The following is a 26,933-nucleotide window of genomic DNA, read 5'->3' as shown; positions in this document are numbered from 1 at the left end:
TTTAACTGATAATCTTGTTAATCAATATCTTTGTAATGATTGAAATTTTAATAAATCAATATTTAATTGACTTAATTTCATATTTCTTATTCTTCGGAACTCTACGTCTATAAAACTTAATTTTTATAGAAGATTTAGAATAAAATTGCATTCATTTATATTAAAAAAATTGTTTGTCTTGAGATAATTTAGATTCGAAGTTCTACGTTTTAGATAAAATTTATAAGAAATTTTATAAGTGAAATTCATAAAAATTTTATTAAAAATAAATAAATAAAAATTTTAATGAAAATTTTAAATTAAAAAATTAATATAGTTCAAAATAAAAATTAATAATATTTAAAAAAATAATTAAAAATATTGCTTATAATTTAAATTTAAATGATATTTATTTAATGATAAAAATTTTATTAATATTTTTATTAAAAATTTATTTAATAAATAAATTAATTTTTTTTAAAATTTTATATATTTGATTTATACGATAAAATTTTTTAATCAATTAATTTTTATTTTTAATAAAAACTTTTATGAATTTAATTTATGAAACATATAAATCTTTTTCTGTACGTCCCCCGACCCTTTGGAATTTAATCTCGCTGCCAATAAAGCTCTCAGACTTCACGTGAACATCTTGTCTTTATTTTAAAATTGAAACAACTCATTTGCTCGAATATTTTTATATAAAAAAAATCTAGACAAAAGCATCAGTTTTGAATTAATTTATTGTAATATATATATATATATATATGTGTGGCGGTCAGGCGGTGTCCAAGTGAACTACGTAGACGCAATAATAGCTGCAAATAAGCGAAGCAAAAGATGTGGACTCCAACGCTTTGCTTATGCTTTGCCTCTGCCCGCCTAAACCTAATCGCATGCCCATCGTTTAATGGAATTGTTGCCATAGATTTTTATATAACTTTTATCGTAATGAAATAATTATAATATTATTATAAAAATTTACAAATATAATTTTTTTTTTTTTTTTTATAAAATTACATGCATATCAATATAAGTAAAATTTATAATAAATAGAAAGAAAAAAATTTTATAGAGAAATCAAATCAACAACCAAAAATCCAATATTATAATTGGAGAAAATTCACACTTTATGAAATTTGGATTTGAAGTTAGAAATATATAAAGATCTCTTTTTTTTTTTTTTTTTAAATTGAGATAAGGTTTTACGAATTTTAGATCTATCATATTAATTATTAAAAATCTTAATTTGAGATTTAAATTTTAACTTAAAAAATGTGAAGATGTGATGTATGAAATAAAAACCCTTATATCAAATGGTTAATTTTTTTTTTTAATTTCAAGATTAAGAATCGACCTTTTATATATATATATATATATATCTATATATATATATATATATATATATATAACTCATTTGCCTTCTTTGTTTCTTTGCGTTTTCTTCTCTCTTCTTCCCCATACAAATCTTGCTTTTCAATATCTCTTTCATCCAATCAAAGAAACACACACAAAAGAAAAAAATAGTAAATTGTTTTTGCTGCAATTGGTTCAATTTCTGCAGTTTTGAGGTAGTAATTTACCCTGTGAATCTTTGAAAACTTTGATATTTTCAGGTATTTTTGTTTGCATTATCTTGATATCTTGTTTCTGGCTATCACTCTCTCAAACATTGCCATACACATTTCCTAGTTTTAACTTAAAGTCACTCTGAACATTCCCAAGAAATAGCTTTAGTCATTGATTAAGTAGCAAATAGTTTTTTTAAGACCAAAAGGTCTGAAAATGACAGCATTTTTTACCCAAAGAAAAGAAAATCACAGTGCCTCAAAAGGGCTTATTTTGATTGGTTTTTCAACAAAACTTGTTGTCCTAAAATATTTCACTTAGCAATTAACATGAAGGAAATTATCATCAGAAACTAGCATTGTCTCGAGCAATTTTATTTTTTTTAACTCAAAAATGCAGGTCAAGAATTTGGTAGGTGTGTGAAAGATGAGGATAGCAGTGATTGGAGCTGGGATTAGTGGCTTGGTATCAGCCTATATTCTAGCCAAAGCAGGTGTGAAAGTGGTGCTTTATGAAAAGGAAGATTACTTGGGTGGCCATGCCAAGACTGTTAACTTTGATGGTGTTGATTTAGACCTTGGTTTCATGGTCTTTAATCGTGTAAGTTTCTCATTTATTTTTCTCTCTAATCTCCTGCTCATTTTTTCTCCTTTTTAATTTTCCCAACAATAAAATGAAAGGACTGGGAATTTAGGACAAGGGACAAGACAAGAGGGAGAATCATCATGTTCTTATTGGATTTTAGAATTAATACTAGTTTTTGGTGGATAATACTTGCGTACATGGTTGATCCCAGATTTTTTCATTTTTTGTGTGTGTTGATGGTTGGGATTGGGGTTGGCAACATAACGATGTTTTGTTAAAAATAAAAGACGTGACGTGAGTAGTAGTGGGTGCCAATGCCACCAAGGTAATGACAAGTATGGATTGGATGATATTCCATTTTGTTTGGACCATTAAAGTAACGTGGTTTTGGGGTTCTTCTCTTTTTCTTTTGTAGTTTATTAACAAAACTAGCTTTTTAAATCCGTATAATGTACGGGATTTTTTAATTAAATTTTTTATAATTTTAAATTTATTTTATAATTATTTATCTAATATATAATCATATATTTATAAATGTTAAGTTACAATTAAATGATAAATTATACATAATATATTATAAATGATATTGTTCATCTAAGAGAAGTATAAACTTTTGTTAATTTTTAAGAATTATAAAAACCCTTTTTTCATTAAAAAAACATTTTTTTCAATTTATTTTCTAAATACTAAAAATTTTGCAACCACTTTTTTTTTGTTTGATAAAAAATCAAGAATTAATATTTAAATAGTTAAAATTAATAATTATTTTTATTATAATGTTGATTAGGTGGTGTATATATATATATATTTGATTGAACAACAAATTATAATTATTAATTTTATTATAATCATTTGCTTTTTATTAGTTCTTATTTTTGACATACTTCATGTAATTATTACACAAATATATTGGGCTAACAATTATTTTTATAAATGTCAACAAAATAAAGTTATTTTTTAGATAAAAGGAAACAATAATTCTTTATGTTATGTTTAAAAACTATTTTTCAAAATATATATTTTTATTTTTAATCATTTTTAACATAATTAATAGTTTTTTTTTTGTGAGTTAGATATGGTAGTAATCATCATTCTTCTCATATAATCCATTGTAAACAAAAAAATTCAATAATAAAAAGTATAGTAAAAGAAAATAGAGAATATAATTTTACATATTAATTTGTCAAGATTAAATATATACAATAATAAAAACAAATATGTTAATAAATTAATAGAGAATAAAAACATTGAAGAAATAAATACAACAAAAAAATATATAATACAAAAAGTTAATTATAATCAATCTAAGCAAAATTTAAAAAAGTTATGGAATAAAGAGAAACAAATAAATTAATCAAATATATAATATAAAAATATTTGATTTAGAACATAAATAAAACATTATATTTGTTTTTAAAGCAAAAACATATTTTTATCTAGCTTTTTTATCAGTATTTAAATATCTCATATTTTCATATAAAGATGTTAGCTTTTATTACTTTAAAAATATATGCTTTTTAGTTAATAATTCATTCACTTATCTAAAAGTATTAAATTTAAATAATCTATTAAATAATTTTCAATTTTTGATAGATTTTGATTTGAATTTAAATAATTATCTAAAAATATTAAATTTAAATAATTTATTAAATAAAATTATTTGACAAAAAATGAAATTTTATTAAGTATATATGTTTGAAACTGCCATTAAATTTAAAAAGAAAAGATAAATTATGATTTAATATATTTGAATTCAAATCTTATGCAAAAATTTCAATCTTAGATAGATATTGATTTTAATTTAAATAATTATCTAAAATATTCAATTTAAATAATTTATTAAAAATTTTTATTTGATAAATAAAATAATATAAATATTATCCTATGTGTTATTAAAAGAAAATTATCCACCTAAGCATCCACATAAATAATTTTGATAATATAACTTTGTATGTTGTAATATAATATATATATTGGATTATAGGTCGATAAATTTGAAATTTAATCCAAATGATTTATGTAATAAGATATTTAGTAAATCTAAATTTAAATTTTAATACTTGCAATCTTTTTTTTTTAATTCTCGAACTATCATCTTTTTTTTTTTAAAAAAAAGAATAGATTAGTATCCCAAATCAATTTTAATATAGATGGTTAGCTTGGAAATTTTGGCTTTATAATAAAACTATCATATTAACAAATTGTTTTATAGATAATTATATGAGTTAGATGCAAAAATATTCTTAATGTTATTATCATTGTAAGTATTTGGAATAAAAATACAAATTTCTTTAGCACAAGAAAAATAAAAAGCATTTGGAATTTTGGATTATGATTGGAATTGGTTGGATTTTTTTTTTTTAGAATCAATGGATAGAACATGAAAAGTTTCAATGTTTTCTTTAGGATCATACAACGTCCCATCCAAGCCCATTCCACCAAAATTTTAATTTACATTTATTTAAAAGGTGTAAAACTTTAGTTTTAGATGGTGTAAGATGATCTCTCCCCATTTATTATATTATACATATTTTGAGAACATAATAAAAGCTGTCAAAAAATAAATGATCGTATGCTAATTTATGTTTTATGAAACTTATGTTGGATAGTTTCAGTTTTTTTTTTTTTTTTTTTGTGTAGAAAAAAATTTTCATTACATCATTTAGAAAGTAAATGGTAAAGATATGGTAGCTCGAACTTTAGGCTTTGGTCACTGGCTTGGCTCCAAGATAACTCAAACAAGTAAGAGATTTGGTCGATAATCTTTGATTCTAGGCTTTTTTTCAATGTCAAAGAACATGTTCAAACTTTCTTACAGGAATATAAAGTTGAAAATTTTTCTTACTGTTTCACAATTATTAGTGGATATGTCTATGGCTCTATGATTGTGCTGACTTTATCTTTGGCAGGTAACGTATCCAAATATGATGGAGTTCTTTGAGGGTCTTGGAGTTGATATGGAGCCATCTGACATGTCATTCTCAGTGAGCCTGGATGGAGGCTGTGAATGGGGCAGCCGAAATGGTTTGTCAAGCTTGTTTGCACAGAAAATGAACATCTTCAATCCATACTTTTGGCAAATGCTTAGAGAAATGATCAAATTCAAGAATGATGTTATTAGGTGAGCAATGGCAAGACACCTTTCTATCAATGTTTTGTCATTTTTGGAATGATCATTTTCACTTCCGATTTTGCAGTTATCTTGAATTGCTTGAAAACAACCCAGATGTTGATCGCAATGAAACATTGGGACAGTTCATCAAGTCAAAGGGTTACTCTGAATTATTTCAGAAGGCTTATCTGGTGAGATTTGAGGCTGTCTACATATTGTGATATGCTTTTGTTTATGTTGAAATCTACTTGTTTGACCATTAGTCACCTTAGTAGCAAATAGCAATGAAAATGTTGTAGTTTTGTAGGTACCAGTTTGTGGTTCAATATGGTACTGCCCTATAGAAAGAGTTATGGGGTTTTCAGCTTTCTCTATTCTTTCATTTTGCCGCGATCATCATCTACTTCAGGTACATTCCTTTACAAATGAAGTGCTACAAGTGTTTGTGAAATTTGTGTGATGGTACTCAACATGTAATTTCCTCTCACCGACTTCATTTGATACTGGAGCTTTATGTCAGAATCTGGATTTAATCATATTACTTTGGTTATCTTTATAGCTCTTTGGACGTCCACAGTGGATGACTGTTAGATGGCGTTCACATCATTATGTCAATAAGGTGCTAGTTTGCCTTTAACTACGGCTAAAATAATTTGTCTTCAATGTATCCAATTTCACTGTCAAATGCATTAGATGTAAGCTCTAAATATGTTGTTTTGCTGCTTGCATATTGACTAAACATCATCAGGTCAGAGAAAAGTTGGAGAGCAGAGGTTGTCAAATAAGAACCGGTTGTGAGGTGCATTCTGTTTTGAGTGATGCTGAAGGTGAGTATTTAAATTCAATGTTTTGCTCGAGCATTTGCTTGGATACGTTCAAGATTTATGCAACAGAGCTGGATAGAAATGCTCTAACAGTTTACTGATAACATAACTTACGAAATGATTAGTCAGAAACTTCTACATGGTTCATTCCTATATTCTGGCTCTCTAAAATGATTCATATATTGGCTGAGTGGTTATGCGAAACAAACATGTTTAAAAGAAGCCTTTTCAGGTGACCAAGAGTAACTTGAATTCTGTTCTGCAATCAACTGAATAAACTATTTCTTAAAACTGTACAAATATGTCAGATAAGGTATTTATATTGAGATTTTTCTCATGCCAGAAACTTTTTTTTGGTTCCACTGGTAAATAGAGGTTTTATTACAGGTTGCACTGTATTATGTGGAGATGACACTCAAGAATCATATGAAGGTTGCATAATGGCTGTTCATGCACCGGATGCTTTGAGATTGTTAGGGAACCAAGCAACATATGATGAATCGAGAGTGCTTGGTGCTTTCCAATATGTCTATAGGTACCTGTCTTCTGCAGTGCATCTCTTTTATAGATTATAAATCTGTCTACTCCAAGTTGTGAAAACTATAATGTTTCTATACTTCCTATATATATATATATATATATATATATTATGGTTGCTCAAGTCAATTTTGTACATTCTTTTGTGATTCTCTATTGGCAGTGATATTTTTCTTCATCGCGACAAAAATTTAATGCCCCAAAACCCAGCAGCATGGAGTGCATGGAATTTTCTTGAAAGTACAGACAAGAAAGTATGTTTGACATACTGGCTCAATGTGCTTCAGGTAGGTAATATCTTCTCTTCGCTTAAACGTTAAACTCGACTCCATGGCCTCCAGCTGAGGCTTTGAAATAAGAATATGTAACGTTGAACACTTGAATACTTTTCGCCATGCATGTTAAGTACTCATAAATCTTGGAATATTCCTATACCTTTTAAATGGTCTAAGATTGTCTGCACTGTATATATGAACCTGCAGAATCTTGGAGAAACAGGCCTACCTTTTCTTGTAACTCTCAATCCGGATTATACACCAAAGCATACCTTACTTAAGTGGAGAACAGGCCATTCAGTACCATCTGTTGCTGCAACAAGAGCTTCACTTGAGCTTTATAATATTCAGGGGAAGAGGGGAATTTGGTTCTGTGGAGCATACCAGGGTGAGCACAGATTCGGTTATAAAAGAGCCTCTGCAGGCTGTCTTTGTTTTGTTAATCACATTTTATTTTTCAAACTTCCTTTTCATCAGTCATATTTATATATGCAGATCATACATCCAAGCTAAAATAAATGTGAATTTGCAACTTTGGTCTAAAAAAGGTGAATGTAGACAAATATGTTTCTGCCAGGTGTAAATTGTAACTAAAAGTATCTTTGTTAGCAGGTAGCAATGCATAGTCTTTTAATTTGTTGATTGTCTGGCATCTAGGAAAATTAGAAATATTTATGATAATCATACGTTTTTATTGTTTTTGTCTCTGAGAGATATCATATGGTGATTTGATGCATGGCTTCAAGCAAAAGATGTATACGGTAACTATTTTCTGTGTATGGACTTTTCTGTATAGTAGCTTTTGGCTGAGGCTAGGAAACTTTGCTCTCAGTAATATATCATACTTAACTAACTTTCCTTTCAGGCTATGGCTTCCATGAAGATGGATTAAAGGTATGGATTACTTTTAATCATATCTTTTTATAACTTGGTTAGCTGTAAATTTTGCTTCTTTTCAGGATGTATTGCAATTATTTCTTATCATACCATGTTATCAAACTAATGCATTTTGATATCCCGTATGATTAGAATGTTTTCCTAATATATTTTTCACTAAAGGGTTTTACCTTTTTCAAAATAATTTATTTATTATAATGCAGTTCACAAATGAGGTTCACTTCTTTTCAGGCTGGGATGATTGCTGCAAATGGTGTGCTGGGGAAAGGATGTTCTGTTCTGAGCAATCCAAAGCATATGGTACCTTCTCTGGTGGAAACAGGGGCACGCCTTTTTGTTACTAGATTCCTCAGTCATTTCATATCAACTGGCTGTGTGATGTGAGTTCTTAAAATGTCGTACGCATTCTGTCTTTTCACTTCTGCCGGTTGTTATCTGTTCTAATGTACGTGTACTTGTTGAATTATAAGATCATTCTGTGCTTTGATGGTCAATCCAGGGTTTCACCTTAGATTTAAGGGGCGATATGCTTCATATGTTGTCCAAATTCGTCGTATGCAATATTTTCAGTGTTCAAGGACTTTTAGATTGAAAAGCCATTGAAAACTATCAGCTAGTAATGCTGCAAACTGTTTCACCTGAAGCTGTACCATACATTGCGGAAAAATATATTCATTTCTTGCTATTTGTGAGGCATTTATCTTGTCATTGGTCTTTATGACTATCTTTTTCAGTACCCCAATCTGAATAAATAAACCGAATGTGCATGGTTTGAACTGCCTAAAGGGATCAAATCTCTTCATTCAATATGAACATGCTATCTATGTTTGGGCTTTCTTTTATTTGAGTAAATGAAATAGCTCTTGGATTTTTCCAGCGCACTTTAGGTGGTTGATTCATTCAACCACGAACTTCACTTTGTGAGTTTATAGTCGTAATTAAAAACTTGTACTTTTTCCATGAACAGTTTATTGGAGGAAGGTGGCACAATGTTTACCTTTGAAGGAACTAGCAACAAATGTTCTCTAAAAACTGTGATTAGAGTTCACAATCCACATTTTTATTGGAAGGTAAGTGCTTTGAAATCAATCATTCATGGAAAATAGCATGGAATGATTATACTTATTATATCAAAATAGCATGGAAAATCAATCATGCATGATATTTCACCAATTGATGTGAACTAAACTAAAGTTGCTTTGTCAGGTTCTGACAGAGGCAGATTTAGGCCTTGCAGATGCATATATCAACGAAGATTTTTCTTTTGTTGATAAAAATGATGGTCTTTTAAATCTCATCATGGTAAGAAAATTGACAAAATAGTAGCAATGAGTTATACCTACTGGTATTGACTTAAAATTTTCGTTGTTAACTGCAGATTCTCATTGCCAACAGAGATTTCATTTCTTCCAACTCAAAACTGAGTAAGAAAAGGTATACTGTTACTTGTAAACCACATGAATAACGTATCTGTATATTCTTCTTCGAATAAATTCGATTTGATTGAGTACCTAACTCTTTTGGTTTAGGGGTTGGTGGACACCTTTGTTGTTTACAGCTGGTTTAACATCAGCAAAGTATTTCTTCAAGCATGCCTTAAGGCAAAATACGCTTACACAAGCTCGTAGGAACATTTCTCGTCATTATGACCTGGTATGAGGCTATGAACCAATAAATTCTATTGCTACAAAAGTCTTTGTAAAAAGTTCAGAAATGAAACACCAAAAGAAGTAAATTGCTTACTGGTTTCTGGTATGAGGCTATGACCAGTAAATTCTAATGCTTACAATTGTTTTCTGGTTTTATGTTCCTAGAGTAATGACCTTTTTTCTCTATTCTTGGATGAAACTATGACATACTCCTGTGCAGTATTTAAGGTTAGACTCACTGTCAATGAGTACGATGAAAACTTTATTACTTGGCATAAGATTCTTGGTAACTGGTTATTTTATATGATTATAGACAGAAGATGAAGATTTGAAAGATGCACAACAAAGAAAGATCTCTCTTCTGATTGAAAAAGTAAGTCCTGTCAGTAATAATTTGTCATTGTATTTTCGACTTTCTAACCATTCCCTATCCTTTATCAAGTTTTCCTTTTCAATTGTTCCAGGCAAGAATTGATAGTAAGCATGAAATTCTCGAGATTGGATGTGGTTGGGGAAGCTTAGCTATTGAGGTTGTCAAACGAACTGGATGCAAATATACCGGCATTACTTTATCTGAGGAGCAACTAAAATTTGCAGAAGCAAGAGTGAAGGAAGCTGGACTTCAGGTATCTACCGGATAAGCTACAAATGATCTGGTATTATAGAGAAGGCCAGGAACACATCCTGACTTATTTTCTTTGCAACATAGTCGTCTTGGTTACTATATTAATCAAAATGCAGTCTTTTTTTTCCAATCCCACAGGGTTATAATAAATATTATGGTTTCTGACTATGTTCTTAATTGGCAAATAGACTTGGATTTAGTGGTAAATTTTGTGAGTATCAGCTTTGGCAGCATTTTGAATTATGCATGGCTCTGGCAATTGCATCAGATGACCTTCAAGGGTTCTTAGCCATCAGTATCTCTGCATTTTCTAGAATGTCATAATTCTGAAAATTATCTTTCTTGGATTCAAATTCAGAATGTTTAACTCAACTGTCAGGACAATATAAGATTTCAGCTCAGTGACTATAGGCAATTGCCCAGCACACACAAGTACGACAGAATAATATCTTGGTAAGTTTCATTAGTCTTTACCACCAATTTTACCATTATATACCAAAACAAAGACCATAATTGGATATGGCCATTTCCAGTGAGATGATAGAAGCTGTTGGCCATGAATACATGGAGGAGTTCTTCGGTTGCTGTGAATCAGTGTTGGCAGAAGATGGACTTCTTGTTTTACAGGTAATTACAATTAGAGAAGAAACAAAAGAATTTGAGTCTTACATTTTCAGTATTTAGCCATTATAATTACTAGAACATTTATTATTAAACACTTTTTTTTTTCTAACGCCTGGTATGGCTCATGTTTCTACAGTTCATATCAATACCAGAAGAACGCTATGATGAGTACAGACGAAGTTCAGATTTTATCAAGGAATACATCTTCCCTGGTGGATGCCTCCCTTCATTGACTAGAATAGCATCAGCCATAAGTGCTACATCCAGGCTCTGGTATAATGCATTATTCCTTTGTGAATTCTGTAGATAGCCATTTAATGTTTATGTCATCCTCAAAACAAAGGAAGTTGTAAAAATTGTAGCGTGGAGCATGCGGAAAACATAGGGCTTCATTACTACCAAACACTCAGACATTGGAGAAAGAATTTTTTGGAGAAGCAGAGGTATGCCATTGCATCTGTATGCTACAAATAAGAGAAATCCTGAAATTTAGACTTGGTCTGTTCTAAATTTTGTTTCTAGTAAAAACATGATTTCAGAAGCTTAATGAAATTTTGCATTTTGATTCTGTTGTTGTTAGCAAAATCCTTGCCTTGGAATTCAACGAGAAGTTCATTCGAACATGGGAATATTATTTTGATTATTGTGCAGCGGGTTTCAAGTCGAACACTCTTGGAAATTACCAGGTGAGTTTCTGTTTCTAGCACAAAGGAGACCGCATAGAAGATTAGAAATATTAAAATTTAAATTTTAAACTTATTGGATCCTTTTAAAAGTAAATGTATAAATTAATTAAATTAAATTTTGGATTAACATATGTTTTCTAAATAGACGTACATTGATACCATGCATTCATCGGAAATTATGACTTGTTATGCCATCTAATATCATCAGAAAATGTAAATAATTGAGCTAATTGCCTTACATTTGTAGATTGTATTTTCACGCCCTGGAAATGTAGCTGCACTCGGCAATCCATACAAAGGGTTCCCTTCGGCATCTTAATTCTTTTCTCCTAAAAGGAGATACTGTAGCATTCAAAGCAAATCGACTGGGTCACCAACAGCCGCTTCGCCCATTGGTAGAGGACTGAATTTTTAATTTTAATGATTAAAATTCAAATACTTCAAGTAAAAAACGATCCATTGGTAGAGGAATAAATTATTGAAATATTTGAAGTAAAAAAAAAAAAAAAGACTGAGTGACTTCCTTTTCGTTTTCTTTTTTTTTGTTATTTTCTTACATTTATCTAACATAACCAGTTTGTGCTTGTACCAGTATTGGTAACTATTCATTAAATTTGCTGAAACTGATCACTACAAGTTCAATTTCATTCAACTATGAAGATTATGCAGCACCTATTGAATCAAATGCTTGGATGCAATTTTCATTGTTTCTAAAAGTTCTTGATTAGTTTGAAATCCTGCACCCCAAAAGTTTATATAATAATATACAAAACCATTAAAGATTGAAGAATTGTCTTTCCACGATCACCTACCCAACAAAAAACCTGAGTACCTAATATGTTTAAGTTGAATGTTTTAATTTCTATTACCTTCTTGATAGAACATCTTTGTTGAAGAGTTTTTCGGTTGCTGTGAGTCAGTATTGGCTGATGACGGAGCAACTTGTGTCAAATTATAGTAGCTTCAGTGCTGCGCATTGTTGGTGCTGCAGCCACTGCCTACGTTTACAGTATTTGGCCAAATTGTAAAACACTAATATACTGCTAATGGCAAAGATTGATATACATTTCCCCAGTTCATATCAATACCAGAAGAGCGTTTCAACGAGCACACGCAAAGTTCAGACTTTCATAAACGAATATGTATCTTCCCTGGTGGATACCTGCGTACCCTGAACAGGATAATATCCATCATGGCTGCTGCATCCAGACTCTGGAAAAAGACCACTGTTGTTAACACAATGTTCTATCTCACAATTACTTTTTATTAGTTCTACATCCTTTTTTTCCCCCTCCATACGTGTTAATTGAAGAACTGCAAATGCAGTATATGAAGCATGTGGAAAATATCGGAATAAATTACTATCAAACACTGTGATGGATGAAATTGAAGTGATTTGAACAGAAAAGAACAGTTCCACCAAACTAAACTCAATGCAACAGCCTAGGTTGACACTCAAACTACTAAAAGCTAACACATCTGTGCTGGCCTTCCACTGAATTATTAGCTTGTTGCCTAAAAATTAAAATGGAATAAGAGAAAAATGTTTTGGGGTCTCAAATCATGATATCAGACAGATGCTACCTAAAATCGTGCCTAGGCCATCACGTTTACTATTTATAATAAAAATCAAATAATGAATAATACGAGGTTACTACCGACACCATTCAGAAAAGCTCAACCTATTTGCCTGCAAGAGGGGAGAAAAGAAAAGGTCCCAGCAGCAATAAATGTTTGGCAAATTTCAAATAATTCATTCCAAAACTAATGGGAACCTTTAAGGACACGCTTTTCTAATGCTCTAGTAATAAAAACTCATACTGTAAGATCTATTCCAAAGAATCAAAAAGCATGCTAAATAATTAGTTAATAATGTAATCTTGATCTGCTACACAGCTAAGAGTTTTGAGTCAACGTACCCCAGACTGTTAGATTCACAAATTCAATTGCATGCTGAATAAATCCCCATAGAAACCTGAATGAAGATCAGGAAAATTTTTGAATTCAAAAGCGAAGAATTTGCAGTGTTGGCCGCACCTGGATGGGGAAGGGCCTCCCTCTTTCATGTTAATTCAAAATTTCAACTGAGCCAAGTCCTCTGGAGAACAAACCCCACACTGAATAACCCCCACCATGAAGTACAGGTTCAGCAATGACGATAAGTGGACACTTGACCCACCTTTGAACTCTTGAGCATCTCTCCTCCTGTACAACACGAGGGCAAATACAGGGAAATGATTATGCCATCCTCAAGTGTCAACTACCACTAAGCTACCATTACACAGTGATCATCCAAGTGGCCCATAGCTCCACTGCTATCAGTAAAAATCCTTGGTAAATCTCCAGTACCCTACTCGTCATATCAAATCAAGCATAGTTATCTATCATCAAATTTCCTAGATATAAATAACAATAAAATACTTAAAAACAGCCAGACAGCACAAATAGAAGTTAGATAAACTAATATAGATTACACACTATCATAGATAAGAAAAGTACCACAGCAGCAAGTAAACACATATAAAGCAAGCAAAATTTAAACTACATTCATGACTCAACAGCAAAACTTAAGGAAGGCATCTATTATGCCAAAACTACTTATTGTGACTAGAAAAAAAAGATAATGCAAACTACTGGGATTCAAGCAATCCAACCAGTCCCAAAGTTACTTGACATCCAACTTGAGCCTCTCCTGTTGCTGCTGGGAATAAGAAACCATCACAATCACAAGAGCAAAGAGAAGGTTATCCGCAGAAGAGGTTGAGATTAAGCAATTTATCCTCCAAGTAATTGAATCACTGTTGAGGTTGTCAGCCCTGAGCACCACTGTACCCACCACCATAACCGACTTGTCCACCATGAGCACCATTTGCCCGGGTGCCCCAATAATTTCCAGAACCTTGTGATGAATCAGACCTCCATGATGCATTTCCATACCCTGAACTTCCATTTGCATCACCGTATCCACTTCTCATGTAGCCACCACCACTCCGTTGTCTTTCTCCTCCACCTGCAGCCGCAGCATTACTATTTGGAGTACCACCAGAATGACCACCAACAACCCCATACTCACCATTCCCATAAGATCCATCATTTCCACCATAGCTGTAACCTTGAGTTCTGTATCCAGCAGCTCCATTGGGATATTGGCCGGTAGCTGGTGAACCTGGACCACCAGTAACAGCACCAGCACCAGGGGCATCCCAAGGAGCAGCATTCCCATAACCCATAGTACCATAACCAGAAGGAGTTTGAGTGCCCCATGAACTTCTAGGGGCACCAGGAGGGCCACTTGCATAACCAGCATTGGGATTTCCATAAGCATCACCTGCAGGGGCACCATAACCAGAACCCGCACCACCATAATTGCCATAACTGCCATAACCAACACCATTATTGCCAGGACCATAACCATAACCAGGTGCGTATCCTGATGAGCCATAAGGTGTAAAGCCACCTCCAGTACTCTGGGCCTGCATGTACCTATTGGAGTCCATAGGACAATCATAAGAACTTGCGTTCCCACCAGAAGCACCATAGCCCTGGTAACCTCCATCACCACCAGAACCACCACTCATAGTTCGGCCAACCCCACCTGGATTGGCATCTTTAGGAAGGGCCAGCTTCACTTCAACTTGCTTGCCATTCAAATCATGAAAATTCTTGTGCAAAACCCTATCAACTGCATCTTCAGTGTCGAAGGAGATAAAACCAAATCCACGAGGCCGTTGAGTATTCTGGTCATACATGATTACTACATCGGTTACATGACCATAAGCCTCAAAATATTGGCGAAATCCATCTTCAGTTAAGGTAGGAGGCAACCCTCCAACAAAAATCTTCTTGGTCCTGATAGTTCCACCACTTCCAGAATATCTACCCTGACTACTATTTCCAGATCTAGCAGAAGTTTGCTGCTCCTCTCTTGATAACGCCCTCTTTAACTCGACCTGGGAAACAGTTATTATACATTATAATAGGGAACTAATCTTAAACACCGGACAAGGGCAATTCGAATACAGACAAATTCACAAACTTGGATGAAATCTAGCAATCATGCAAATCACCAATATTAGAGAAAGAAAATAAAGTTTTTACTTTCAAGGTAGATCACTTATAACATTAAATTGCTACAAAACACTTGCTTTTAAAGGAAATTCACTGTGACATATATTGACTGATACAGAAATCTGTTATTTCCCCCCTAAAATTAGCATTAAAATGGAAAAAAATCCAGATAACAATAACCCATAAAAAAACCCATTACCAAGAAATATAAAAAGAAAAAACCCAAAAAGCCCATAAGGAATCTGACCGTTCTACCATCGATGGTGTGTTTTTCTTGAAGAACAGAATCCAGAACGGAAGGATCTGAGAAGATAACGAATCCAAACCCTCGAGGTCTTCCCGTAACCTTATCTCTCATAACAACAGTCTGCAAAACGTCGCTGTATTGGCTAAAGTATTCCCTTAGCTTATCCTCGTCTGTTTCCCATGATATCCCTCCAATGAACAACTTTCCCTGATCTGGATCCATTCCTCCCCCCATTTTACCTCTTCTTCTTTTTTCCTCTCCTTTTATTCCTCAGTATCTAACAAAAAACGTTTGATTTTAATCTTTTTTTGGTAGGGATTTTTGGTTTTTAGGGATTTGCAGGAGAAGAAGTAGAAAAGGTTCGTGGGTGTGTTTTGGGGGTTGAGAGCGAGTAACTTGCGGGTGAAGAGCTGGGGAGGAATAAATAAGGAAGGAAGTGTGAGGGATGGTGGAGTATGCCGTTTGGACGGTAGAGATTGTTCGATAATTAGCATGGAAGATTGGTAAAATTTTGGACTCAAGCTCAGTTGTGATTATTTATTTGGCTCATCTTAAATACGTTTTTTTAAATTATTTATTTTAAATTATCAATATATTTTATAATTAAATAATTAAATAATTTATTTATCTCAAATTTTTTATCTGAATTTATTTACGTAAAATTTTTCGTACAAAAAAATTAGAATGGACGGTTTGTGATTTGATTTTTTTGGGAACAGTCTCTAAAGGAAGAGTTATCGGTAAAAAATGTTAATAGGTATGTTATAAAAAAAAAATTAAGTATTTTTCATTTTCATTTTTAAATTTTTTATTATATTTATTTTCATATTTATATTTAATGAATATTTTAAATTTATCATCATTTTATTATCCTAGATATTTAATGAATATAGTTAATTTTTTATACTCGTAACTTTTTAAAAAATAAAAATTTATTTTTTAAATTTTTTTATTTTTATCTTATATATAGATATTTTTATAAATATATATTAATTATTTTTTCAATAAAAATATATTAATTTTAATTAATTTAAAATAATAATTTATATTATTTAATAAAATTTTATTTACTAAATATATAAAAATATATATTTTAGGTATAGATATAAAGTGAGTTTATATCACTTGTTCTCATTTTCATACTCAATAAAAATTTAAAATTATATTTATCTTTATCTATATATCTATAATATAATATTTATTTTCATCTTCATCTTTGTCTTCATTAGAATAAAAAATCAAATTATTCATTATATATGAATAAAATTGACATCCCTAATCTCGACTTGATTTTAAAATTTTAGATATTTATTAAGATAAACGTGATAAAAACTTTTGATATTTTGACAGCATAAATATTTTTTATTTTTTATAAAAAAATACAAGGATATTTCATTATTTTGTTATGCATGATATCATAATTTAATCGAATGAAGAATGGAATGTAATAATTATATCTATATATGAAAATTATTTCTAAAGAATGTAGTTTCTAACAAATGTCCAATATTATATAATGATTTTTTTATTTTTGATATTATATAATAACCATCAATGTTAACAATTAATTTATAAATTTCAATATGTTACTAAAATAAATTATTTTATATAATAATCTTAAAATATCTCTTTAGCAAAACCTTTACTTAAAAGATAAATAGAGCCAAAACCTGATCCCTAAACCTGAATTCAAAATCACCCTATTAGGGATGTTAACAAGCCAGCATTGTTGCCATTGGAAAGCAATCAAAGCAAGCAAATAGTGGTGCTAGAGCAAGAACAAGCAATACCCTTCGGTAAATCAGTTCAAGGCAGAGTTCCAAGCTGTTCTTGTCTTTGTTCAAAACAATATTAGAATCAGCCCATTGTGTTTAGTAATTGTATAAGCTTCACCAAAATATGCTTAATTTACTAACACAGTTTTGAAAATGGATAAAAATCAAGGCAGGGAAGTTAATGTCCCCTTGAAGACTCTAGAGTAAGGAGGGCTAATCCCCAGCACCACCAGAAGGATTGTCATCTTTAAGAAGAGCTGACTTGACTTCAGCTTGCTAGCCATTCAAATCATAAATGCCCTGAGCAGAAACCTTTCCATTGCATCTTCGATCCGATTCAAATTAAGGAAATTCATCTTTGGTTCAGGTATCAGTCAAGATTAAGTTTCCGAGCTCTGTCAGCCGTTGCCAGGTCCATTATGGCCTGACCCTCATCACATCAACCTAGGAAACCATTAACATATATGTTAGAACGGTCCATAAATCTAATCAAAGCCTTCCTTTTTACTATCAAATTTGGATCTATGGCTCACCGTTCTGCCAGCAATGGTGTGTTTGTCTTTGACAACAGGATCAAGAATGGAAGAGTCTGAAAAAAACAATGAAACCAAAGCCTCCTGGCCTTGTAGTACTGATCTTGTCTCTGATCAGCATAGTCTGAAAACAAAAAAAAAAAAACCGTATTGGCTGAGATACTCCTTAAGCTTATCCTCGTTTGTCCTCTATGACATCTGCCTAAAGAACAGCTTTTCCATATCTGACATCCATTTCTCTTTCCACAATTTTCTTCTTTATTAGTTATTAGACAACTTGAACAAACTTGTCATGTCTGAAATGGAACATACTACTTAATTAACATAAGATAAAAGGAAGCAAACAGTAAGACAAGCTACAGCTGCATTTTCAGATCTAAGAAAAACCAAAGTCTTGTTTCTCCCATTTTTTTTCTTATTATTGAACCCTCGTGCGCCCACCTCAACTTTGGCCCCTTCTATTGTCAGTAAACATCCATTGTCCAACGTTCTTATTTTTCGAAAACCATTGGAGTCAAATGGATTTTAAGATCACCCACATCTCATTTCTCTTTCATTGTGCTTTAAGCTTTGAGCCTTGAGCTTTTGTAACATTAAAGAGTCCATTTTTCTCAGCATGAATCCCTTCTGACTCTACCCCAACATTCCTTTGCTGTCTGTCAAAACTTCACCAGAGATTTTCTAATGGGGTGTTTCCTTCGCCTACAGGATTCTCCCCGGAGATTCAGGAAGCTTTTCTGTTTCTTGTAAAACATTTCTTGAAAAGTATCAGCTGCACTACTTCAAATATATATATATATATATATATATATATATATATATATATATATATATAGCTTTGTTTTTTATGTTTAATGGTTTTCTAGCAGAAATTTGTTGGCTATGAACCCTTGGATTCCTACATTTCTTCAAATCTGGACATCCCAGAAAACCCCATTTCCTCAAATTCTCAGCTGAGGTCAGTTGCTGGTTTATAGTCTCATAATTTGTACTTTTATAGTCTCAGATATTCTTGTTGACTGCAGTAATAAGCCAAAGGAGAGAGAGTTTCAAAATCGAGAAGAAAGTGAGCCTTAACTTGAATGTTCCGACCTATGAGCCGATTCCAGCTGAAGAAAATACTACATATCAGGTTTTACCGAGCGTTGAAGAGAAAGAAAGTGAAAAGAATGGAGCAGAAGCAGGAAAAGGGAGCTTACCCTCTCTCTCTGAGTGGGATTCAACTTCATTGCAAATGGGTTCTTATTCTGCCAACTATAGATGCCAAAACTGTAGAGAAAGCTATGATGAAGATGATGAAATGACATGAGGAAAGTGATGTAGAAGATGATGGAGATGATAGTGATGATTGTGACAAAGATGTTGATGATCAAAGTCAACAAAGAAGAGAAGAGTTCTTGGATCAATTTGACTCTCTAAACATGGAATCTGCAAAGGGAGCTTCTTTGGTTTAATGGGATGAGGACAAGGCCAAGAATAAAATGCAACTTTGTGCTTCAACAGATGGAGAATTGAAGTCACTGTGGAAATGCAAGGATCAGAAGCCAAAATCTATGTTTTGTACTGAATCCAGTTGAAAATACTAAATGGAAAGAAATCAAAGCAAGAGCAGCACCACATTCTAAGCACAGAAGGAAGGAGAATATTGCACTAGAGGAAGAACTATAAATACCCTTCAGTTCAAAGCTCAGATCCAACTGCTCACCAAATTATAATCAGTCAAAACCTCCCCTACAAAGATATATCAGTTGATGCTAGCCTCTCAAACTGGTTAACTTCACCAAATACTGATGGGTCCAAAACAACAGGTAGCACCAAAAGTTGCAGCATTGCATTTGATACCCTGCCATCCAAGAAAAGCATATGTGACAGCTCATTCTCTTGGAGAAGAAGTGAAGATAGGGTAACTTTAGATATCACCAACTTGGAGGACTTATAAATCAGATACTCTAGTCCTTTCAACGGTACAATGAAAGTTTATAGAACATGCTATGAATTCAATTTCAGCCAATTCCCCCAGGGCTGCAGCAAGTAATTGCTTCTCCCTTATTCCAAGTATATGATAAAGGGTGTGCAAAAGTTTGGTTTGTTGTCTGCTTGCATGTCAGTTTATGATTCTTTGATTCATTAAGATTGTTTGATAAGATTTGGTAATTTCGGCAGCCCTTGGCTCCTTTTGTTCATGCTGTACTATTTGTATAAGGATGTTTTGAAGTTGAACCACTTAATTTCAGGCTTCTCAAAACATTATTCTGACTTCAACAAGGAAGAATATGTACAGAGAGTTCCTAACAAAAGCAGCAGATGACAAAACCTTCTCGTAAAGGCTAATAGGAAGGTAGAGATTGCTGAAAGAAAAAGCAAATACACCAGCCAAATTCAACAATCTTTTAAAGTTCCAACTTCCCATATAATAATTTCCTAGAGATCAGTATAGAGTTATAGGTTCCTGTCCACCGTTAAACATACATAGATTCTCCTAGTTTATTCTAGGTTTTGAGTCTTGCAGTGAGTAGCAATGGCAAACTGGCGGCAAGAGGCTTAATAGGTCGTAGTACATGTTCCAATTGACCAATCATACAGCATATTGATATAAAATATGCTAAAAAATGGGATCACTGGAAGCATATGTTCTAAACAAAGACAACCAGAATATGCATAGTCTACACATTTTGCAATATTGAATAATTCTCTCACAACTAAAAAATACGGTGGAATCAGTTCAGAAGTTTTAGATGCTCAAATTTATGTAATTTAACTACATATCTTGGATTCATTTGCAGTTCTAATGAAAGTTACAGATCCATAGTTGACCAAACAGTAACCACAATATTAACAAAGCCCAATACCTTACTCAGTATATCAAAATCGTATTTCTTCTCATCATGAATCTAAGATTTAACAACAAAGAAAGTCGCGATGGAGATTATTAACATTCAGAAGAACGTAATACAGCACCAAAAATAAGATGCAAATATGATTTAAGTATTAACTATTTCCTTTTACGTGAGTACAGAGGAATGCAATCTCTTTCTTTAATGTTGTTCGACTTATAAATATAAACATACAGGAAAAAAAAAAGGATTATGATGATTCATTAATACACATCATGCAAGAAAGACAACCATCATCATTATCTGTTTTCCTCTCTGAGATAAGGTCCGTGCAATTCTAATATGTACATAATGAAACACGACAAACCACCTTATAAATGGTAAGGAGCTCCAGTTTGATAAACTGCAAAATATGAGAGACTGCCTCACTCAGCCTCTGGACCTTTAATCTATCCTTCCAACACAAAGTTGAAACCACGGTTATCTTGTACCAAAATCATCAAAATCAAGGTTGAAACTGAAGCCTAAATTGATTTCTCCAGCAGATAATTCCTGACGGTGTCCTGTATTGTATCTACATTATGATACATATGCAGGAATCTGAATCCTCAACATCAGAATCGCTCACATCACTGCAGGCGTAGATTGGACATCAGGTTGTGACAGATAGAATGGTGAATCAATGAAAAAACCATTAGCAACCATTGAAGTCCAAATAAATCATATTGGCGTGATTCTCATGAGTAATCCTTTTCTTTTGCAATTTGACCTTGTCTCAGGAATACATGAAACCTAATGTTATCCACTGAGCAAATATACGTTAAACCAAAGGCTCTTTTCAATTAGTTTCTAGCACATATTATCATATCAATCCATCTCTGCAATCATAGATCTATCGAACAGAAAAAAGAGAATGGCACAGTACATTGCCTTTCGATTGAAGCTTGTATGCTACATAAAATTTTCAGTTCTGTACCCATTTGTTCTATTCTTTCAATTATCATTTAGCTAGACTGACATACAGCTCACCAATGCATGACATTAGAACATGTTTGAAGACAAACTGAAAAGAAAATAAACAAGGGATTTGAAGATACAACAAACAAGCGCATGACAATAAACTACTTTTCAGTTTCACCCAAAGATGAAATTTCTGGTATCCACACATTTGTTGCATACTTAAAATGATTAAGTAGCTATCCTCATTACGCTTCATCAATGTAGCATTGGCAACAAATTCAAACAAAAAGTTCACCTAGTGACAAAATCAGCTAAAAGACATATCAACAAACCAAGCCAAAAGAATCTAAAGTCTCAAAACATAAAAAAAATAAGCAGCATACATTAGAAGATAAACCCACAAAACCAATTACCTTGGTTGATATTCCAGAACCTCTGCAAGTTTATTCCCATTTTTATCGTTCCATTGGACTTTTCGCCGTGTCTTTTCAGGTTTTCTTGACATCACAGCTTTCTTAGGTGGCAACAAAGAATATGACTCACTGTAATCTTCTCCTTCGGTATGATCTTCAACTTTTAGAGCATCTATGGTACCTAAAGTCTTGTTTTTATGTCCTTTAACGTCCTTAACATCATTATGGACCGTATCCATTGACAATTACACCTCCCCACACAACACAATTCTGCTCAAAACTTTAACTCTGTAACTCAATAAACTTAGAACAAAAGAGCCTTAAAAACTGGAAATTGGGATAAAAAAGTGGATCTTTTATCATAAATCATAAACCCCATTAGGCCAACTAGGTGAAAAAAACAAGACTTTCATAAGCCTTTTAACCCTCAAATTTCAGGGAAACCCATTGAAACAAACCTTTAGCCCAAAAATCGCAGATACCCAGAGAGCAAAAACTGATGAATTAAAAGAATCTAATCCCAAAATTCAAAATTTTTTTCTGGGTTTGAATGGGTAGAAAGCGGAATCCTTCAATCTCCTAAATACCAAGAAAGTCAACGCCTTTGTTTTTGACTCCACAAAGAAAATAAAACTGCAATTTCAATTTTCAAGAAGAAAATTTGAAAACCAGGAAACTTGAGAATTCAAATCAGGGTAAGTGACAAAGCAGCAGGATTTCATTTCCAGGGAAAATGATGGAAAATCAGTTAAGTCACAATTTAAAAAAAAAAGGGTTTTGACCTCAACTGAAGTATAGAGAAGAAGAACCTACACTCAAAACAATTCACAAATTTGATATATAACATATAAAATTGAAAAAAAAACCTGTTTTAATGTGAACGTAAACAATATAAAGGAGAAAAAATAAAATGAGATAGGACCTATGGGTTTTATTTTATGTTATTTAATCTAATTTTTTTATCATCCAAGATTTTAGAATCAACGGTCATGATTTGAAATTATGGTAGGTGGGTCCATGTTAAAGTTGCTCATGTACGGTCGATAGTATCGTTATTTTCTTTGTATTTGCTAAGTTTGACTTTTTTTTTTATGTATATATATAAATTAAAGGAATAATATTTAAATAAGTTTTCAAATTTTATTAAAAGATAAAAATAAGTTATAAATTTTTTATTGCATCAAATTAAAATTATTAAAATTTATTTATTTCAGTTAAAATTTTATTTTATGAAATATTTTATATTTCAAAAAAATATTTTATATTTTGTTAAAATCTTCTTTGTTTGGTTGATATAACTAATAAAAAATATTTATCTAAATTTATTTGGATTAATTAGATAATTAAGCAAATGTTATTTTAATAATTGAACTTTATTTATTTATTTTTATATTTAATAAATAAAATTATAATAAAATAAAATTTATAACTTTAATTTTATGTAATAAAATATTTAAAAAATTACTTTATATTTCTTGTAAATTTTATTTGAATATTATCTCTAAAATTAATTATATAACAAAATTTGATGGGTGGGTTGTCAAGTTTTGAGGAGAGTGCATTCAAACTTTGGTATTCCTTTGTGGTTTTGGATAGTTATTAATTTGTAGTTATTACATATATATTTCACTAGCAATTTGGTTTTTTTTTAAAAAAAATTAAAATGCACAATTTGATTGGAAAATTGGATAAGAAGTATTACTTCATTGAATTTATTGCCAAAAAAATAGGGAGCTGTTTGGGGTTGCTATATTTGGGCTCTTCTTCTTCTTCAATTGTTTGTTTAATGCCCAAAAAAAAAAAATAATCAAAGCAATAAAAATAATAAATTTGTTATAATGATTGGAGATGTAGTTGTTTTGATGGTTTGAGTTCGAAATCTAACACCAAAATGTTTCTTATGTACTTATTACTATATACATTAAATTATTATAATATAATTAATTAATTATAATTCAGAATTGTATATATTTTATTAAAATTTTATATAAAATTCGTATTTATAAATGATATATCCCTACATAATTTTTTATTATGATTAAACAATTGTAAAATTATAATAAAAAAATTATAGATAAATATTCCATTCTTGATCACAATTAAATGTGTAATCGAGCTGAGTCGAATCGATACAGTGAGAAGTTCGAGTTCGACTTATAACTCGGGGTTCGATACTCAGTTCGAGCTCAATTCGTGATCGAATTCGAGCTACTCGAGCTCGTTCGATTAATATATAAAAATAAGCTCGATTCGTATACTTGACAAAAATTCGATTATTCATGCTCGAATTCGAACTCAAATTCGGATTCGAAATATTTTATTAATTAAAATAATAAAAATATATTTAAATATAAAAAATCGATTAGGCTCACGAACTACTCGAGTCAAATATAAAAATACTTGAATTCGGTTCGATCGATAAGTCAAGCTACTCGAGTTCGAGTTCGACTTGATAATAATCGAACTGAATTCGAATTTTTTTCGAATCGAACCTAAATAATTTACGAGTACTAATATATCATTTACATCTCTAATCATAACGATAACATAACGGCGACAATAAAATGTCAAAAACCAGGGAGGAATTGCTCAAACTCAGGGCCCCTGCCATGAACACCAGAGGCCAATCGCTGGTGCTGAAGATCAGCTGTCCTTTCTGTTAGATGAATATGGAAGTCTTGATGAACTCGAAATCCTTCCTATATATTCTGCTATTGGATCCATTCGGCTCAGCAGGAACAGATTTCTAAATGAAAATTTCAACTTGACCAGATCATGTTGCCCTTACTGGTCCATTCTAAATTCCTTTATGCTTCCAATTGAAACAAAATAGCAGTCTATACACGTTCTTTGAACAGAAAACTAGGCGTATAAAATTTTAACTTGGATTTAGTTGTCATAAATGATTGTCAATTTAAAATGAATAAACTTGTCATCATTATATTCACAAGCATGTAAATTTGAATGCAGCATATATACAAATATTATAATAATTAAAATCAAACTAATAGATTAATGTTGAATTATATTCAAAACTAAAAGACATGAATGAAATTTACCCTATTTTATTCGTTTATATCCCACAAAAAACTACATTAGACTTTTGCTATATGATTCAGAACATTCTAATAACAAGAGAAATCAGACTTTGAAAGTTTTTTTTTTTTTTTTTCACATGCGCATTCGTTGCCGAGTATTCCGGTTGGTAGGCTTCCAAAATGGCATGTTTTTCACAGGTGGTAGCATCCAAGAAGTTGGGACTTGGAATGCAACCTTCAACATAGTTCCTGCCTTCCAGTGTCAAAAAGTCTTGAGATTTTATTTCCACCGTGAAAAATGACTCCTAAAAAGGTTCTAAATTCGACGGTCAGGATCGTCCTATGAATGATCTAATTGGATCCCCATCTTCCAAGCAAGAGCCAGTGGATTCCCAGATCCAGATTTTCCTCTCCAGGAAATTTGGGGACCATAAGTTACAAAATGGTATGCAATTTATATACGTGTTCCCATAACTACAATCCAAGCCACCAGTATGTGTGGCTCCTAATGCTTTATTGGACATCTCCACTCACCACCTGGCGGCAACCTCTCCAATAAAAAAGCCCAAGGCTCTAGACCAGAAAAATATCATCTCCTCCCATAGAGAAAAACCCCATCAAGCTTTAGTAATCACATAGTTTCATAGCAGCTAGAGGGAAGCTCTGAATAGGTGGTTAATGGCTACTTCAATTTCAGCAACTGGGTTTCAGGGAGGTTTGGGAACTTGCTTCCATGGAAGTTGGGGTACTTCAGTAGTTGGTGAAGACTATGCCATGCTGGCCAAGTCAGTTCCCAACCATGTTCGAGTTGGAAAGCCTGTTAGAGCACAGCCTATTATGAAGCCTATGATGAAGAACATCAATGAAGGGAAAGGTCTGTTTGCTCCTATTGTGGTTGTTACACGTCAGATTATTGGCAAAAAAAGGTTCAATCAGCTCAGAGGAAAAGCAATTGCCTTGCATTCGCAGGTACCATTTCCTGTTCCTACCTCTTTACTTAACTTTACTTAGTTGAGAAATATCGAGATTTGAAAACATGTAGAAAAGTTTCGGCAATTCTCTGCCTTATGTTTGAAAATGGAACTGACCCATGTCCATAATCATGTCCATTTTGCTTTTTACAAACGAGACTGCAATTTAAGGATAAGAAAAAATCACAGATGTCACTCAAGTCAACTGTGTTGTGTTATGAAATATAACCAGACAGTTTTCAGAGCTAGGAATGAACCAGATTTCCAACAGTTGTGATAGTGTTACTGAATTCCTCTATTTCTTTCAAATGTTTTTCAGGTAATTACTGAATTCTGCAAATCGATAGGGGCTGATGCGAAACAAAGGCAAGGGTTGATTCGCCTGGCCAAGAAGAATGGGGAAAGGCTAGGATTCCTCGCATGATGAGGACCACACGTGTATTTTTGTCTTGACTACCAGAGATGTTCAATTTATAGTTCATTTCAAGGAAATCCAGATTTAAATGCATTCTTCATCTGGGTTTTTCCTTAAGAATCAGGATGTAAAACCATATATCTTTCCTTCATATGTACGTACTTGTAGACCTTCAGTTTGGTTGTACTATATAATTTTGAGACCATTGAAATCAAACTCAGACAAGACCACCATTAATGAACATAACAAGTTAAACGATTTAGACTGAATCAACCATTGCGAAGCAAGGAATTTATTCCAAAAATAGATTCTTA

The 26,933-nt window shown here is 32.1% G+C and overlaps 4 protein-coding genes, 1 long non-coding RNA gene and 1 pseudogene across 11 annotated transcripts; 3 read left to right on the top strand and 3 right to left on the bottom strand.

The window, feature by feature from the left end:
• The first annotated feature begins 1,410 nt into the window (after positions 1 to 1,410).
• Positions 1,411 to 12,368, top strand: LOC111279604 (uncharacterized). 2 transcript variants are annotated; one of them, XM_089756429.1, is made up of 25 exons: positions 1,411 to 1,553; positions 1,951 to 2,151; positions 5,046 to 5,257; positions 5,334 to 5,439; positions 5,556 to 5,657; positions 5,808 to 5,867; positions 5,997 to 6,075; positions 6,460 to 6,607; positions 6,773 to 6,896; positions 7,092 to 7,272; positions 7,750 to 7,778; positions 8,013 to 8,161; positions 8,749 to 8,851; positions 8,988 to 9,083; positions 9,160 to 9,215; positions 9,311 to 9,434; positions 9,596 to 9,658; positions 9,744 to 9,803; positions 9,895 to 10,056; positions 10,435 to 10,508; positions 10,589 to 10,682; positions 10,816 to 10,952; positions 11,042 to 11,122; positions 11,260 to 11,365; positions 11,613 to 12,368. In XM_089756429.1, the coding sequence occupies exons 2-25, from the start codon at positions 1,978 to 1,980 to the stop codon at positions 11,682 to 11,684; spliced, it is 2,592 nt and encodes an 863-aa protein (XP_089612555.1). In that variant the 5' UTR covers positions 1,411 to 1,553; positions 1,951 to 1,977; the 3' UTR covers positions 11,685 to 12,368. The 2 variants fall into 2 exon arrangements, with proteins under 2 accessions (XP_089612555.1, XP_022722297.2); XM_022866562.2 differs by having other exon boundaries at positions 1,411 to 1,598; positions 11,613 to 12,078.
• LOC111279264 (heterogeneous nuclear ribonucleoprotein 1-like) lies at positions 12,041 to 16,078 on the bottom strand. Of its 6 annotated transcripts, none has more exons than XR_016334692.1 (4): positions 15,681 to 16,078; positions 14,020 to 15,315; positions 13,285 to 13,715; positions 12,041 to 12,577 (listed from the first exon to the last, which is right to left on the bottom strand). XR_016334692.1 is itself a non-coding variant. In XM_022866248.2 (2 exons), the coding sequence occupies exons 1-2, from the start codon at positions 15,912 to 15,914 to the stop codon at positions 14,176 to 14,178; spliced, it is 1,374 nt and encodes a 457-aa protein (XP_022721983.2). In that variant the 5' UTR covers positions 15,915 to 16,078; the 3' UTR covers positions 13,817 to 14,175. The 6 variants fall into 6 exon arrangements, 1 of the variants encoding a protein (XP_022721983.2); XR_002688914.2 differs by having other exon boundaries at positions 13,285 to 13,570; XR_002688915.2 differs by having other exon boundaries at positions 13,403 to 13,570.
• A 1,260-nt stretch (positions 16,079 to 17,338) lies between these two features.
• LOC149510834 (uncharacterized) lies at positions 17,339 to 18,111 on the bottom strand. The gene is made up of 2 exons (XR_016334792.1): positions 17,989 to 18,111; positions 17,339 to 17,899 (listed from the first exon to the last, which is right to left on the bottom strand). It is a non-coding gene; the product is annotated as an uncharacterized LOC149510834 (long non-coding RNA).
• A 561-nt stretch (positions 18,112 to 18,672) lies between these two features.
• On the top strand, positions 18,673 to 19,927 carry LOC149510833 (uncharacterized; annotated as a pseudogene).
• A 1,025-nt stretch (positions 19,928 to 20,952) lies between these two features.
• Positions 20,953 to 22,996, bottom strand: LOC111280033 (uncharacterized). The gene is made up of 2 exons (XM_022867183.2): positions 22,196 to 22,996; positions 20,953 to 21,454 (listed from the first exon to the last, which is right to left on the bottom strand). Exons 1-2 carry the CDS (start codon positions 22,432 to 22,434, stop codon positions 21,397 to 21,399), a joined length of 297 nt encoding a protein of 98 aa, XP_022722918.1. The 5' UTR covers positions 22,435 to 22,996; the 3' UTR covers positions 20,953 to 21,396.
• Positions 22,997 to 25,774: 2,778 nt separating this feature from the next.
• On the top strand, positions 25,775 to 26,835 carry LOC111279809 (protein PROTON GRADIENT REGULATION 5, chloroplastic-like). Its single transcript, XM_022866861.2, has 2 exons — positions 25,775 to 26,202; positions 26,524 to 26,835. Exons 1-2 carry the CDS (start codon positions 25,912 to 25,914, stop codon positions 26,626 to 26,628), a joined length of 396 nt encoding a protein of 131 aa, XP_022722596.1. The 5' UTR covers positions 25,775 to 25,911; the 3' UTR covers positions 26,629 to 26,835.
• The last annotated feature ends 98 nt before the right edge of the window (positions 26,836 to 26,933 follow it).

This window comes from Durio zibethinus, chromosome 27 (genome assembly GCF_047325235.1).
Source record: "Durio zibethinus cultivar Kanyao isolate XHJ-2024 chromosome 27, ASM4732523v1, whole genome shotgun sequence".
NCBI classification, from domain to species: domain Eukaryota; kingdom Viridiplantae; phylum Streptophyta; class Magnoliopsida; order Malvales; family Malvaceae; genus Durio; species Durio zibethinus.
The sequence above is the reverse complement of the archived record's forward strand: the minus strand, read 5'-3'. Positions and strand labels throughout refer to the sequence as shown.